Here is an 18,176-nt window from a genome sequence, read left to right as displayed (position 1 = left end):
TCTTTCCTTCTCTTTTCATCTTTTGTTATCTTCATTTCTCTGTTATCTAACCGTGAAATAGAAATGCTGAATAATATTTATTATGTATTACATTGTAATAGTTAGTGATGTGTTTTATGTTCTTTATAGAAGATTGTATTCCTTTGTAGAAGATTATATTCCTATCTAAAATATATCAAACCGGGCTTCCCTGGTGGCGCAGTGGTCAGGAGTCCGCCTGCCAATGCAGGGGATGCGGGTTCGAGCACTGGTCCAGGAGAATCCCACATGCTGTGGAGCTACTAAGCCCGTGCGCCACAACTGAGCCTGCGCTCTAGAGGATGCATACCACAATTACCGGAGCCCACGTGCCTAGAGCCCATGCTCCACAACAAGAGAAGCCACTGCAATGAGAAACCCACACACTGCAACGAAGAGTAGCCCCCGCTCACCACTAGAGAAAGCCCGCGCACAGCAACGAAGACCCAACGCAGCCAAAAATAAATTAATTAAAAATAAAATAAAATATATTAAACCTACTGTTGCTTATATATTATTCCTATACTTTAATAAGTAGACATCAGTAGTTAAGATTCTACACTCAGAGGAAAACAATGAGGAAAGAATGCACACAAAATTGGAAAGTAAGTAATATTAGGGAATCAGGTATTTCTGGCTCTTCCCAACCCTGAGCTACATACTTCTTTGTGAAAAGAGAAACAAAATGGTGCGTATTAAGATGAGTAATGCCTTTATGGCAATACCATTAAATACACCATTCTGTCAACAAGAAAAGATCAAAAGGGAAGTTTCCAACTGACGGTTAGATATATAATGAAATTCCTACAAAGACAAGCAGGATAATTGAAATGGCTTCTTGCCTGAAATCAAAGGCACTTATAAAGCATGCTGATTTCTACTAGCTAATTTACATTATCTAGAACAATAAAAAGTAAGCATTAAAATTAGTAAATCTGAGAGCCAAGGTAAGTGAGTAGAATCATAGCTGAGAGTCCACTGGACTGTGGGTTTCAAAATCTTCTCTGCTGAGATCTTGGGTAATTCACTTAGACTCTCAATGCCTACTAGTCTGTGGAATGGTGGATAATAATAGCACCTACCTTTTAGGACTTTTGCAAAGATTAAATAAGTTATTATGTCTAATATAGCTAAAGCACTGATCATTGTGCAATGCAAATAGTCTAAACATCCAGATGAGAGGATACAGGCATCTTTTTAAAATTCAATGAATCCATGGTATACGTAAATTATAAGCAATATGTGCAATGGCAAAAACTTTATTTTATAGCCATTTTTTTGCTGGCAGAAATATAAAAGGCAAGAAATGGAAAAAGGTCAGTAAAGGGGCTGAGAAGGAAAGGAAAGAAAAGCCACTTTCTCTATGTTTTTCCACTCCACTCTTTTTCCATCATAAACTAATACACCCATCTTTTTGTATTATATATAGATTTGAAATCCCAAAATAATTATATAAATATAAGCTCTTAAATATCGCCATAATGAACAGTTTGGGAAATAAAGAGGAAAGAAGAAAAAGACATTATAATTTTACTTGTCTCTTTGCCTCCTGTTCTTCTAGCAAAGCATCAGTTCTTTGCATGTTCAATTTCTGTTATGTGTTCTCTGTATCCTGCCTGGTGTCCATAAGTCTTTTACCCCCAAACATATCAGAGAAGATCTAGACCTAATTTATAAGGTCTGAAATACATACCTTCCAAAAATGCCGTGGCTGACTCATGAATATCTTCATGCTCATTTTCTAACAGTTCATAAACAAAATTAAATAAGGAGAAAATATATTTTTGCAAATAATACCATACTTAATTTCAAATGATATATATACACATATGTCAATTGAGATATATACATATGTATATATTTCTTTATTCTTAAAATTCTTCTTGCTTTTCTTTGCAATAAAACCATTAGTTAAGCTAAATTTCTTTGACTAATAATAAATTTTGCAGCAGGCAACCTTGATCATCATAGGAAGTAGAACTATATGTCTTCTAGGACCTTATGAAACATGAGCTACATAAACATAGTTTCCCATCTTATGGCTCTAAAATGACATAGAATACTGAGAGAACAACTCATCTTCTCAAATCAGGCAACAATTTAAGAATTATCAGTCAGCATTTTTAAATGGAAAAGTGGCATTTAGCAATACTTAAAATAGAGAGGAAAACATTTCTCCAAAGAAGATATACAAATTGCCAACAAACACATGAAAGGATGCTCAACATCACTAATCATTAGAGAAATGCAAATCAAAACTACAATGAGATATCACCTCACACCGATCAGAATGGCCATTATAAAAAATCTACAAACAATAAATGCTGGAGAGGGTGTGGAGAAAAGGGAACCCTCTTGCACTGTTGGTGGGAATGTAAATTGATACAGCCACTATGGAGAACAGTATGGAGGTTCCTTAAAAAAACTAAAAATAGAACTACCATACGACCCAACATTCCCACTACTGGGCATATACCCTGAGAAAACCATAATTCAAAAAGAGTCATGTACCACAATGTTCATTGCAGCTGTATTTACAATAGTCAGGACATGGAAGCAACCTAAGTGTCCATCGACAGATGAATGGATAAAGAAGATGTAGCACATATATACAATGGAATATTACTCAGCCTTAAAAAGAAACGATTTGTAGTGAGGTGGATGGACCTAGAGTCTGTCATACAGAGTGAAGTAAGTCAGAAAGAGAAAAACAAATACCGTATGCTAACACATATATATGGAATCTCAAAAAAAAAAAAAAAAGGTTCTGAAGAACCTAGGGGAAGGACAGGAATAAAGACGCAGATGTAGAGAATGGACTTGACAACACAGGGAGGGGGAAGGGTAAGCTGGGACGAAGTGAGAGCATGGCATTCACATATATACACTGCCAAATGTAAAATAGATAGCTAGTGGAAAGCAGCCACATGGCACAGGGAGATCAGCTCAGTGCTTTGTGACCACCTAGAGGGGTGGGATAGGGAGGGTGGGAGGGAGACACAAAAGGGAGGAGATGTGGGGATATATGTATATGTATAGCTGATTCATTTTGTTATAAAGCAGAAACTAAAACACCATTGTAAAGCAATTATACTCCAATAAAGATGTTAAAAAAAATAGAGAGAGGAGAAAAGCTATATATACTCAGAAATAAGTGCAAACTTGATTTTTAATTAAATGTTATTTTCTTACATAGTTGGTGAAACTGTATTTTCTCAACTACCTCCATCTGCATATCAAGCAATAATGTAATGTCCACATTTAGAGGAGATTAAAATAAGCTACCAAACGAGAATATTCTGTAATAAAACCAAATGGTCTGTTTAGCTCCTGAAACAGATATCATGTGGTTAGATGTACTACATGTAGCAATTAAAACACATTAAAATTATTTTAAAACTTACCTTTGCCAGCTTTATTTCAGCTGAGTATAAGTACGTCTTTAGGAATGCATCACAACAGAGTCTATACAAAACTGATTACGCAACAAAAAATAAGGCAGGCAGATGATCGTAATCAAAGGTAGCATGGTCCAGGGAAGCATAAAGCATATTTAAAGCTTCTGAAATATTAAAAAGTATAATTTATAAATTATGCTGCTTTTCTACATACTACAATTAAGTCCTCTAATTAACTATTTTGCTCAGTCACCAAGACCACTTTGTGGTTTTAAAATCTTTGACATCCGTCCCATCAAGAGGTGAAGTCTATGCCCCCTTCCCCTTGAACCTGAGCAGGCCTTGTGACTGCTTTAACTAATAGAATGTGGCAGAAGTGACACTGTATGACTTCCAAGTCTAGATCAGAAAAGGCAATACAGTTGCCCCCTCTACCTCTTTGTCAAGATACTACCTTTGGAATTCCAAGCTGCCATGTAGGACATTCAACTACTCAGAAGTCACTAAGCTGGAGAGACTACAGAGGTGGGGGAGGGCAGGGAGGGGGAAGAGGCAAGGAGAGAGAGAAATGCCCTAGGAGCTCCACCTCTTCCACCCGACACAAAATAGATCACTAGGCTACATATATAATGGTGGGGAAATAGGACAGAACTGGATGACAAAAGACAGTGGTCAAGATAAGTGCTATAGAAGAGAAAAGTAGAAGACTAGAAAATCAAAGCAGAGGAAATAAGGCCCAATGGAGCTGAACAAGGAAGAATATAGCGCTAAGGCCCTACAGAACACTGCACCTCATGTCATTATAGGCATAACTCATCTTATTCACTTTGATTTATTATGCTTTGCAGATATTGTATTTTTTACAGATTGAGGGTTTGTGGCAACCCTGTGTCTAGCAAGGCTATCAGTGATACTTTTCCAACAGCATTATTTTTTAATTAATGTATGTACATTTTCAGACATAATGCTATTGCACATTTGATAGACTACAGTATAGTGTAAACATAACTTACATGCACTGTGAAACAAAAAAATTAATGTGACTCGCTTTATTACAATATTCACTTTATTATGGTGATCTGGAACCAGACTCATATCTCCAAGAATGTGCCTGTACAAAGACTTTGAAGCGCTTTCATGAACAAAACCGAGGTTTAATTGACAAAGAAGAGCAAGGGGCTGCTGGTTGCTGGTAAGCCGAGATTGTTTACTTCAATATCATTTAAACATTTAATAGGGTCAGGCTGTGGATAGCACTGTGATGAAGTGCCATAAAGGCAAGTTAAATACAAAATCATTCTTATTCTTCCTGTTGCTTGAAAGCTCCCAGATAGCACTACAAAACCCAATTTATAAGGGAAAATACTCTCTGACCTCATATGGTTAACATTCTAAAACTCATTTTAAAAGGCATACACATAAAATTTAGAATAATATAGAAGAAACTTTATTTCCTTAAAAATGTTTTTTAATTTCTTTTTTAGATTGGTTGGAGGGTGGTTTAAAAGGAGACAGAAATACGTGATAAATGAAAAGGTAATGAGTAAAATGGCTGTTTAAAACAAGTGAAAAACAAATGGCCATTTGGTTAATGTTTTATGAGTAAGAATTATAAAATGCAGAAACGAGTTTCTGTAAAGTATAGTGCCTAGTGTTATTGAAAATCACTAAATGACATTTTATATTACTTTTTAATTAGTTACTAATTTTAGAAAAAAGCAATAAAGACTCTGCCAAGCAAAAGTTTTTAAAACAATTTTGTAATTAAAAAGTTAAGCAGCCAAATTCATAAATTCAAAATTACAAAAGGACCTTTCATAATGAAACATTGTCAGGTATTTCAATAGAGGAAGGCAGATTTTCCTTGGCTCCTGCACAATTTCTAAATATTAAAGTTCTCAAATTATGCCTTCACTTCTAATCTAGAAAACACTTAGGGTAACTAAGAAGAGCTTAGTTAGAGGACATACCATCTTGGATTTCTCCTTTGCACTGAGCCAGATATACTACTTCAGTCCATGTCACAGGAAGATGCACATGCCTCCCAGTACCTAAGGTTTTGAGACCCAATTTCCTGTTATGTACAAAAATGTACAGCTTTTAAATTTAATATATATTTACTTTTATTATCTATATTTTATTTATTCTATTATTTTATTATTTATAAGTTATTAATATTTTACTTGTTTTTATTGAATATAGTTGATTTACAGTATTGTTTTAGTTTCAGGTATACAGCAAAGTGATTCAGTTATACATATACATCAATAAATATATATTCTTTTTCAGATTCTTTTCCATTATAGGTTATAACATGACAGTGAGTACAGTTTCCTGTGCTGTACAGTAAAAGTCCTTGTTGTTTATCTATTTTATATATAGTAGTGTGTACCTGTTAAACCCATACTCCTAATTTATCCCTCCCTGACACTTTTCCCTTTGGTAATCATAAGTTTGTTTTCTATGTCTGTGTGTCTGATTCTGTTTTGTAAATAAGTTAATTTGTATTATTTTTTTAGATTCCACATGTAAGTGATATCATATATTTTTCTGTCTGACTTACTTCACCTAGTATGATAATCTACAAATCCATCTATATTGCTGCAAATGGCAATACTTCAATCTTTTTTATGGATGAGTAATATTCTTATATATATATATATATATATATAATCTCACATCTTTATCCATTCACCTGTCAATGGACACTTAGGTTGCTTCCATGTTTTGGCTATTGTAAATAGTGCTGCTATGAACATTGGGGTGCATGTATCTTTTTGAATTAGACTTTTCATCTTTTCCAGATATATGCCCAGGAGTGGAATTGCTGGATCATATGGTAACTGTATTTTAAATTTTTTAAGGAACCTCCATACCGTTTTCCATAGTGGCTGCACCAATTTACATTCCCACCAACAATGTAGGAGGGTTCATTTTCCTCCATGCCCCCTCCAGCATCTGTTATTTGTAGACTTTTTGATAATGGCCATTCTGATCAGTGTGAGGTGATACCTCACTATGGTATGGATTTGCATTTCTCTAACAATTAGTGATGTTGAGCATCTTTTCATGTGCCTGTTGGCCATCTGTATGTCTTCTTTGGAGAAACATCTAGTTAGGTCTTTTGCCCATTTTTTGATTGGGTTGTTTGGGGTTTCTTTGATATTGAGCTGTATGAGCTGTTTTGTATATTTTGGAAACTAAGCCCTTGTCAGTTGCATCACTTGCAAATACTTTCTCCCAGTCCACAAGTTATCTTTTCATTTTCTGTATGGCTTGCTTTGCTGTGCAAAAGCTTATAAGTTTAATTAGGTCCCATTTGTTTATTTTTGCTTTTATTTCTATTGCCTTGGGAGACTAACCTAAGAAAATACTGGTATAATTTATGTCAGAGAATGTTTTGCCAATGTTCTCTCCTAGGAGTTTTATGGTGTCATGTCTTATATTTAAGTCTTTAAGTCATTTTGAGTTTATATTTGTTTATGGTGTGAGGGTAACTTCATTGATTTACATGTGGCTGTACAGTTTTCCCAATACCACTTGTTGAAGAGACTGCCCATTGTATATTATTGCCTCCTTCATTGAAGATTAATTGACTCTAGGTGTGTGGATTTACTTCTGGGCTCTCTATTCTGTTCCACTGATCCATATGTCTGTTGTGCCAATACCACACTGTTTTGATTACTGTAGCTTTGTAGTGTTATCTGAAGTCTGGGAGGGTTATGTCTCCAGCTTTGTTCTTTTTCCTCAGGATTGCTTTGGCAATTCTGGGTCTTTGTGGTTCCATGTAAATTCCAGGATTCTTAGTTCTAGCTCTGTGAAGAATCTCATGGGTAATTTGATAGGGATAGCATTAATTCTGTAGATTGCTTTGGGCAGTATGGCCATTTTAACAATATTAATTCTTCCAATCCAAAGCATTGGATATATTTCCATTTCTTTGAATCACCTTCAATTTCCTTTATCAATGTTTAATAGCTCTCAGCATGTAAACCTTTCACCTCCTAGGTCAGGTTTATTCCTAGGTATTTTTTTTGACATGATGTTAAATGGGATTTTTTTTTTTTTTTTACTTTCTCTTTCTGATATTTCCTTGTTACTGTAAAGAAATGGAACAGATTTCAGTATGTTAATCTTGTATCCTGCTACCTTGCTGAATTCATTTATCAGTTCTAATCATTTTTGTGTGGAGTCTTTAGGGTTTTCTATATAGAGTATCATATCATCTGCATACAGTGACAATTTTATCTCTTCCTTTCCAGTTTGGATATTTTTTCTTGTCTGATTGCTGTGCCTAGGACTTCCAACACTATGTTAAATAGAATTGGTAAGAGTGGGCATCCTTGTCTTGTTCCAGAATTTAGCAAGAAGTCTTTCAGCTTTTCACCAATGAGTATTATGTTGACTGTGGGTTTGTCATAAGTGGCTTTTTATTATGTTGAGATATGCTCCCTCTATACCCACTTTGGTGAGAGTTTTTATCGGGAATGGATGTTGAATTTTATCAAATGCTTTTCTGCAATGACCATGTTGTTGTTTTATCTTCTCTTTTGTTGATGTGGTTTAAAACATTGATTGATTTGCATATGTTGAACCATCCTTGTGACCATGGGATGACTCCAACTTTATCATAGTGTACAATCCTTTTATGTGTTGTTGGATTCAGTTTGCTAATATTTTGCTGAGGATTTTTGTACCTATATTCAAAGATATTGGCCTGTGATTTTCTTGTTTCTTTTTTCTTTTTTTTTGGTAGTGTCTTTGTCTGGTTTTGGCATCAGGGTGATGGTGGCTTCAGAGAGTGACTTTGGGAATGTTCCCTCCTCTTCAGTTTTTCGGAAGAGTTTGAGAAGGATAGGTATAAGTTCTTCTTTGTAGGTTTGGCAGAATTCCCCAGTGAAGTCTTCCAGTCCTGGACTTTTGTTTGCAGGGAGTTTTTTATTACATATTTCAGGTCTAGTGATCAGTCTCTTCAAATTATGTTTCTTCTTGACTCAGTTTTAGTAGGCTGTATGTTTCTAGAAACTTGTCCATTTCTTCTAGGTAGTCCATTTTGTTGGCATATAACTGTTCATAGTATTTTCTTGTGAATTTTTTGTATTTCTGTGGTATCAGTTGTTATTTCTCCTCTTTCATTTCTCAATTTGTTTATTTGGGTCCTCTCTCTTTCTTCTTGGTGAGTCTGGCTAAAGGTTTGTTGATTTTGTTTACCCTTTCAAAAGCCCAGCTTTTTGTTTTATTGATCTATCTATATATATATGATTGATATATTATTATTTATATTATTAATTCTATCATTTGTATTTTATTACTATTTTATCATTTATTTTCATTTATTCACTTATTTGTATTATCTCTTTATTCTGAAAGTCATTCTATGAGGCTGATGCTCTTAAAGCTGTACATTTTTGCGTTTATTATATTTTTTGACATTTTATGTAAACTGTATTAGTGTTAAAATGTATAGAATGTTAATATTCTGAGTAATATCAGTGTCTGCTGAAAATAATTTTCACTCTCTTTCTAGGGATTATTTCTGTCTCATTTCCTCACCAAGAGAATGCATCTCTGATTTTAAAAGGGTAACCATATCGAAAAAAAATAGTTTGATGCCAATTTTCTGGAGCACTCCAGCTACTTCACTGTGGATGGACTGGTTAGTGAACATAAAAGAGATATGGAGATTTCTCCCCTTATATTAATGTGACCATTCCTGGGGCTGCCCCAGTTGGCCAACTGAAGAGAAACTCACTGATGAATGCACCTGCTGGCAACTATCTGCATGCAAAGCTAATCAAGTATATTCTTTTTTCTAATCAACTTTTTTCATGGATTTTTAAAATATATGGTCAATCATGAGCCAAAATGCTGGGAAACAACAGCCACAAAAAAAAGTTGGCTTAATTTATGCTTCAGTTTTGTGCAGCTTTTATTTCACCAGTTATCTAGTGTTAAAGCAAAATCATATGTATATTATTTCTCTGCTAAAACTTAAACTGGATCTAATAAAGAAAAGGTAAAAGAAGGACTTATTTTACTTTCTGTTCTGTTTTTATATGTGTTTGAAATTTTGCGAATTAATGACATATTCTTAAAGAATGTATTTTCTACAAGTTAGGTGAATAGTTTGTTACAGAGAAAGAACAGAGTACTCTGTGCATGTATAGTGAATGTTTAGGAGACCTTTCTTTCCTCTTTAGGAAACATCATATATCAGTTAACATTTTTTTAGTAAAAAGTGTAATTTTCATAAACAAAAATTTATTTACCAGCCGTTGATATTTTGCTGTGGGCTCTTGGATTAGTGCCAACAACTATATTCTCCAATAATTTATGAAGAATCTTCATCCAAAAAGCCATTTGACATTGAATAATTTGGTCATAAGTTTTAACTTTAATTTGCATTAGTATTTTTAACTATGCCTACTTATGATTAAAGAAAGGTGTATTCTTATCTTTTTCTTTCAATATTTTAGAACATGTAATCATCCAGCAACTGGAAGAGAAAGTTCACATACTAAGTAACCAATAGTGTGCCATTACCTTACATTTGATAAGGTTTTTTCTAGCTATGTCCAACAGTTCTTCCTCCTCTTTTGGATTTTTTGTTTGGTTGGGTCTCAAGATGAATTCTTTTGTGATTGAAAATGGTGGCCTAAACCAAAAAAGAAACAAAAATCAATAATTATAGCTATCACTTCCAAATAATTAATCAAACATCCAGTGGCTAAGTGTATCTATTTTCTGAAAAAGCACTTTACCTTAATGAGAAAGTTTCACACACACAAAAATCAGTAAAATATTTATGTATATGTGTGTGTGTATGTATGTGTGTATATATATATATATATACATACACAGGTCTCCTAGATTGATCTTATCATACTCTTGGATTGAGAAATCTAATTCTCATGATATTGAAGAACTTTGTAGCCTTTGAAAAAAATCCAGCATAGCTTCATTACGTTGAAGACTGATTTATCTCCTCACATATTTCAGTGTTGGTTCAATTTAAGCTAAAGCATTATTCCCTCCGTGCAAGTGGAATCAGTCGAACTGTGGCTGAAGTAAAGTCGGCAAGACAGAAAAGATGTATGTAGTAAGGTCAGAGAGGTGACAAGGAGCCATACTAACTTTGGATGAGATAGGAATCTATTGCCGGGTTTTGATAAGATGAGTGGCATAATTCAACTTATATTTTAACAGGATCATTCCGATGCTGTGTTGAGAGCTGGAGGGTGGGGAGGTAGCAAGGGAGAGAGCACATATACACTTAGCTGAGAGGTAATTTGGCTTGGATCAGAATTATAGCAAAGTAATTAAAGCAAAGAGTTTGGATAATGGATATATTTTGACATCAGCTCCAACCAGACTGCCCAATGAATTAGAAATAGGCATGAGAGGAAAAAAAAAAAAAGGAGTCATGATTAACTGAGTAATGGAAAGGATAGAATTGCTGTTTACCAAGAAGGAAAAGGTTGCTAGAGGAGCAGATTTGAGGTGAGGGTAGAGAATAAGTTCAATATTGGACATGTTATGTTTGAGATGACCATGGCCATCCAAATGGAGACGCAGAGTAAGCAGTTAGATATGAGTCTGAATTTGGGGGAAAGGTTCAGGCTAAATATATCAATTTTTGAGTCATTAGCACACATATGGCATTTAAAGCCTTGTGAATGGAAAGGATCCCATGGGCAAAGTGTAGAGAGGGTAGACAAGTATTTCAAAGAGAAGTGAGAAAAGTTGAGGCTGTATGCAAGAGAATGAGTAAAGTGATTATAATGATGTACCACAGCGTTTAAAATGGCATGGAATCAAAAGTGATATCAGAGGAATAGAAAATGGGTAGTAGAGTCAATGAGTTGTTTATGTGATAAAATAATTGTTGGAGTCATACGATTAAAAGGAGTTATCTGAGAAAATAAAACATCTTTCAACAACTTACTGTATTTACTGAATTAGTTGCTCTGTGGCATATAGGAAAAAAAACATGAATAAAAATCAAATTTTGCCTCTGAGTGACTCATAGTCCAACTGGGAAGACAGATGTATGTAAAATTAATCACAGTGCCACATGATCACAGGATAAGCAGAGATAAAACCATGATGCTCTGTAAACTAGAGCCAAATATATATCCCAGTGAAGAACAATTAATGAAATGACCAGCTCTTTAACTGCCACCCTAAAGTAGGCATTTATTCAATCAGTAAGCATTTATTGACTATCTCTATGCATCAGGTGCTACTAACCTTGGAACTGGGATACAATGGTGAAACCAACAAACAACCTTGCCCTCAAGCAGCGTATTGTAAAATAGCAGAAGAGTTGAGGTGTTAGAAGTCACAAAGTCTGCTAGAACTGGGCATTTGAAATGAATAACTTCATTCTTGTCTTCCTGTTATCTTGCTCTTGGAGATATGAGGTTAGATGTATATGGTAAAGGTTAGTTGAAAACTCTTTCTCAACAGTCATCTGGGATGACATATCGTTGATCGACATGGACCTACTCTTCGCGAAGAGTCCAAAATAGCTTCAGTCTTCCTATTTGTACAGAGTATTATGGGAATAAGATAGTCCCTTTATCCATTTAAATTTTTCTAATTCTCATTAGAAATTAGATTCTTTAAAAGTATTAACATAACAGTGCTGTTTATAACAAACCAAACATTCAGGATGCATCCCTACCCTACCGTCTCCAATTCTACCATTAGAAATAGCCAAGATTAATGGGTCAGTGTGTTTCCTTCGTACCTTTCTCAATGCTCACAAATATAAACAACCTATGTGTACTGTTTTTAGTAAATAGAACCATGTATGCAACACTGTAGCATGCTTTCTTCATTAAATTTATCAACATTAAAGTTCAACTGATCCTAACATGCAGTAGTATGGATGTACCCAACAAACGCAACAATGTCTTTAATTGACTGACACTTCCCATCACTTCCAGTATACATTTTGGCCATGCTAACTGATGCTGTAATTTTTTAAAATCCTTGTACATAGGCCTGATATTTAGTAGGTGCACACTATTCTGATTTATCAATCTCCACACTATATCGATAGTTAAACATTTTGATTACCACCTCTGTTTGTAAATATATCTATATAAATACATCCTAAGAGGGGGGACCTCGAAGATGGCGGAAGAGTAAGACGCGGAGATCGCCTTCCTCCCCACAGATACACCAGAAATACATCTACACGTGGAACAACTCCTACAGAACACCTACTGAAGGCTGGCAGAAGACCTCAGACCTCCCAAAAGGCAAGAAACTCCCCACGTACCTGGGTAGGGTAAAAGAAAAAAAGAAAAAACAGAGACAAAAGAATAGGGACGGCACCTGCACCAGTGGGAGGGAGCTGTGAAGGAGGAAAAGTTTCCACACACTAGGAAGCCCCTCCGCGGGCGGAGACTGCGGGAGGCGGAGGGGGGAGCTTCGGGACCGCGGAGTAGTGCACAGCGACGGGTGCGGAGGGCAAAGCGGGGAGATTCCTGCACAGAGGATCGGTGCCGACCGGCACTCACCACCCCGAGAGGCTTGTCTGCTCACCTGTCGGGGCGGGCGGGGCTGCGAGCTGAGGCTCGGGTTTCGGTTTTGGACGGAGCGCAGGGAGAGGACTGGGGTTGGCGGCTTGAACATAGCCTGAAGGGGTTAGGGCACCACGACTAGCCGGGAGAGAGTTCAGGGAAAAGCCTGCACCTGCCGAAGAGGCAAGAGACTTTTTCTTCCCTCTTTGTTTCCTGGTGCGCGAGGAGAGGGGTTTAAGAGAGCGCTGCTTAAAGGAACTCCAGAGACGGGCGCGAGCCGCGGCTAAAAGCGCGAACCCCGAGACGGGGCGCGAGCCGCGCTGAAAGCGCGAACCCCAGAGGACGGGGCGCGAGCCGCGGCTAAAACTGCGGACCCCAGAGACGGGCGGGAGACGCTAAGGTTGCTGCTGCCGCCACCAAGGGGCCTGTGTGCGAGCACAGGTCACTCTCCACACCCCTCTTCCGCGGAGCCTGTGCAGCCCGCCACTGCCAGGTTCCCGGGATCCAGGGACAACTTCCCCGGGAGTACGCACGGCGGGCCTCAGGCTGGTGCAACATCACGCCGGCCTCTGCCGCAACGTCACACCGCCTCTGCCGCCGCAGGCCCGCCCCGCACGCAGTGCCCCTCCTTTCCCCATCCCCCAACCCCAGCCTGAGTGAGCCGGAGCCCCGAATCAGCGGCTCCTTTAACCCCGTCCTGTCTGAGCAAAAAACAGACGCCCTCAAGCGACCTACACACAGAGGCAGGGCCAAATCCAAAGCTGAGCTCCTGTGAGCTGTGAGAACAAAGAAGAGAAAGGGAAATCTCTCCCAGCAGCCACAGAAGCAGCGGATTAAAGCTCCACAATCAACTTGATATACCCTGCATCTGTGGAATACCTGAATAGACAAGGAATGATCCCAAATTGAAGAGGTGGAATTTAGGAGCGAGATCTATGATTTTTTTCCCTTTTCCTCTTTTTGTGAATGTGTACGTGTATGCTTCTGTGTGAGATCTGTCTGTATACTCTTGCTTCCACCATTTGTCCTAGGGCTCTATCCGTCCATGACTTTTTTTTAAAAAATTCTTTTTCTTAATAATTAAGTTTAATTGTAATAACTTTATTATACTTTACCTTCGTTCTTTCTTTCTTTCCTTCCTTCCTTCCCTCCTTTAGACAACGAATCACCCCAAATTGAGGAGGTGGTCTCAGGGAGCAGGATTTATGATTTTTCCCCCTTTACCTCTTTTTGTGAAGGTGTATGTGTATGCTTCTGTGTAAGATTTTCTCTGTATAGCTTTGCTTCCAACATTTGTCCTAAGGTTCTATCCGTCCCTTATTTTTTTTCTAAATATTTTTTTAATTCAATAACTATATTATACTTTATTTTATTTTTACTGTATCATCTTTCTTTCTGTCTTTTTTCCTTCTTTCCCTCCTTCCTTCCTTCCTCCTCCCTCCCTCCCTCCCTCCTTTCTTTCCTTCTTTGCTTCTTTCTTCCTTCCTTCCTTTCCTCCTTTCCTTCTTTCTTTCCTCATACTTCTACTAATTCTCTCTACTTTTTCTCCCTTTTATTCTGAGCCTGTGTGGATGAAAGGCTCTTGGTGCTCCAGCCCAGGAGTCAGGGCTCTGCCTCTGAGGTAGGAGAGCCAACTTCAGGACACTGGTCAACAAGAGACCCTCCCAGCTCCACATAATATTAAACGGTGGAAATATCCCAGAGACCTCCATCTTAACACCAGCACCCAGCTTCACTCAACGACCAGCAAGCCACAGTGCTGGACAACCTATGCCAAACAACTAGCAAAACAGGAACACAACCCCACCCATTAGCAGAGAGGCTGCCTAAAATCATAATAAGGCCACAGACACCCCAAAACACACCACCAGACGTGAACCTGCCCACTAGAGAGACAAGATCCAGCCTCATCCAGCACAACACAGGCACTAGTCCCCTCCACCAGGAAGCCTACACAACCCACTGAAACAACCTTAGCCACTGGAGACAGACATCAAAAACAACGGGAACTACGAAAGTGCAGCCTGCAAAAAGGAGACCCCAAACACAGTAAGATAAGCAAAATGAGAAGACAGAAAAAACACACAGCAGATGAAGGAGCAAGATAAAAACCCACCAGACCTAACAAATGAAGAGGAAATAGGCAATCTACCTGAAAAAGAATTCAGAATAATGATAGTAAGGATGATCCGAAATCTTGGAAGTAGAATGGACAAAATGCAAGAAACAGTTAACAAGGACCTACAAGAACTAAAGATGAAACAAGCAACGATGAACAATGCAATAAATGAAATTAAAAGTCACTCTAGATAGGATCAATAGCAGAATAACTGAGGCAGAAGAACGGATAAGTGACCTGGAAGATAAAGTAGTGGAAATAACTACTGCAGAGCAGAATAAAGAAAAAAGAATGAAAAGAACTGAGGACAGTCTCAGAGACCTCTGGGACAACATTAAACGCACCAACATTCGAATTATAGGGGTTCCAGAAGAAGAAGAAAAAAAGAAAGGGACTGAGAAAATATTTGAAGAGATTATAGTTGAAAACTTCCCTAATATGGGAAAGGAAATAGTTAATCAAGTCCAGGAAGCACAGAGAGTCCCATACAGGATAAATACAAGGAGAAATACGCCACGACACATATTAATCAAACTGTCAAAAATTAAATACAAAGAAAGCATATTAAAAGCAGCAAGGGAAAAACAACAAATAACACACAAGGGAATTCCCATAAGGTTAACAGCTGATCTCTCAGCAGAAACCCTACAAGCCAGAAGGGAGTGGCAGGACATACTGAAAGTGATGAAGGAGAAAAACCTGCAACCAAGACTACTTTACCCAGCAAGGATCTCATTCAGATTTGATGGAGAAATTAAAACCTTTACAGACAAGCAAAAGCTGAGAGAGTTCAGCACCACCAAACCAGCTTTACAACAAATGCTAAAGGAAATTCTCTAGACACGAAACACAAGAGAAGGAAACGACCTATAATAACGAACCCAAAACAATATAGAAAATGGGAATAGGAACATACATATCGATAATTACCTTAAATGTAAATGGACTAAATGCTCCCACCAAAAGACACAGATTGGCTGAATGGATACAAAAACAAGACCCTTATATATGCTGTCTACAAGAGACCCACTTCAGACCTAGAGACACATACAGACTGAAAGTAAGGGGATGGAAAAAGATATTCCATGCAAATGGAAACCAAAAGAAAGCTGGAGTAGCAATTCTCATATCAGACAAAATAGACTTTAAAATAAGGACTATTAAAAGGGACAAAGAAGGACACTACATAATGATCAAGGGATCGATCCAGAAGAAGATGTAACAATTGTAAATATTTATGCACCCAACATAGGAGCACCTCAATACATAAGGCAAATACTAACAGCCATAAAAGGGGAGATCGACAGTAACACATTCATAGTAGGGGACTTTAACACCCCACTTTCACCCATGGACAGATCATCCAAAATGAAAATAAATAAGCAAACACAAGCTTTAATTGATACATTAAACAAGATGGACTTAATTGATATTTATAGGACACTCCATCCAAAAACAACAGACTACACATTTTTCTCAAGTGCTCATGGAACATTCTCCAGGATAGATCATATCTTGGGTCACAAGTCAAGCCTTGGTAAATTTAAGAAAACTGAAATTGTATCAAGTATCTTTTCTGACCACAACGCCATGAGACTAGATATCAATTACAGGAAAAGATCTGTAAAAAATACAAACACATGGAGGCTAAACAATACACTACTTAATAATGAAGTGATCACTGAAGAAATCAAAGAGGAAATTAAAAAATACCTAGAAACAAATGACAATGGAGACACAACGACCCAAAACCTATGGGATGCAGTAAAAGCAGTTCTAAGGGGGAAGTTTATAGCAATACAAGCCCACCTTAAGAAGCAGGAAACATCTCGAATAAACAACCTAACCTTGCACCTCAAGCAATTAGAGAAAGAAGAACAAAAAAACCCCAAAGCTAGCAGAAGGAAAGAAATCATAAAAATCAGATCAGAAATAAATGAAAAGAAATGAAGGAAACGATAGCAAAGATCAATAAAACTAAAAGCTGGTTCTTTGAGAAGATAAACAAAATAGATAAACCACTAGCCAGACTCATCAAGAAAAAAAGGGAGAAGACTCAAATCAATAGAATTAGAAATGAAAAAGGAGAAGTAACAACTGACACTGCAGAAATAAAAAAAAATCATGAGAGATTACTACAAGCAACTCTACGCCAATAAAATGGACAATCTGGAAGAAATGGACAAATTCTTAGAAATGCACAACCTGCCAAGACTGAATCAGGAAGAAATAGAAAATATGAACAGACCAATCACAAGCACTGAAATTGAAACTGTGATTAAAAATCTTCCAACAAACAAAAGCCCAGGACCAGATGGCTTCACGGGTGAATTCTATCAAACGTTTAGAGAAGAGCTAACACCTATCCTTCTCAAACTCTTCCAAAATATAGCAGAGGGAGGAACACTCCCAAATTCCTTCTACGAGGCCACCATCACCTTGATACCAAAACCGGACAAGGATGTCACAAAGAAAGAAAACTACAGGCCAATATCACTGATGAACATAGATGCAAAACTCCTCAACAAAATACTAGCAAACAGAATCCAAGAGCACATTAAAAGGATCATACACCATGATCAAGTGGGGTTTATTCCAGGAATGCAAGGATTCTTCAATATACGCAAATCTATCAATGTGATAAACCATATTAACAAATTGAAGGAGAAAAACCATATGATCATCTCAATAGATGCAGAGAAAGCTTTCGACAAAATTCAACACCCATTTATGATAAAAACCCTCCAGAAAGTAGGCATAGAGGGAATTTTCCTCAACATAATAAAGGCCATATATGACAAGCCCACAGCAAACATCATCCTCAATGGTGAAAAACTGAAAGCATTTCCACTAAGATCAGGAACAAGACAAGGTTGCCCACTCTCACCACTCTTATTCAACATAGTTTTGGAAGTTTTAGCCACAGCAATCCGAGAAGAAAAGGAAATAAAAGGAATCCAAATCGGAAAAGAAGAAGGAAAGCTGTCACTGTTTGCAGATGACATGATACTATACATAGAGAATCCTAAAGATGCTACCAGAAAACTACTAGAGCTAATCAATGAATTTGGTAAAGTAGCAGGATACAAAAGTAATGCACAGAAATCT

General features: G+C 37.3%; 1 protein-coding gene across 1 annotated transcript in view; it reads right to left on the bottom strand.

The window, feature by feature from the left end:
- TMEM232 (transmembrane protein 232) overlaps nt 1–18,176 on the bottom strand; it is a 270,739-nt gene that overhangs the window by 218,941 nt on the left and 33,622 nt on the right. Inside the window, 3 exon segments of the mRNA XM_032626528.1 lie at nt 3,423–3,580; nt 5,387–5,513; nt 9,960–10,071. Coding sequence (XP_032482419.1) covers nt 3,423–3,580; nt 5,387–5,513; nt 9,960–10,071 — 397 coding nt within the window.

This window comes from Phocoena sinus, chromosome 3 (genome assembly GCF_008692025.1).
Source record: "Phocoena sinus isolate mPhoSin1 chromosome 3, mPhoSin1.pri, whole genome shotgun sequence".
Classification (NCBI taxonomy): domain Eukaryota; kingdom Metazoa; phylum Chordata; class Mammalia; order Artiodactyla; family Phocoenidae; genus Phocoena; species Phocoena sinus.
The sequence above is the reverse complement of the archived record's forward strand: the minus strand, read 5'-3'. Positions and strand labels throughout refer to the sequence as shown.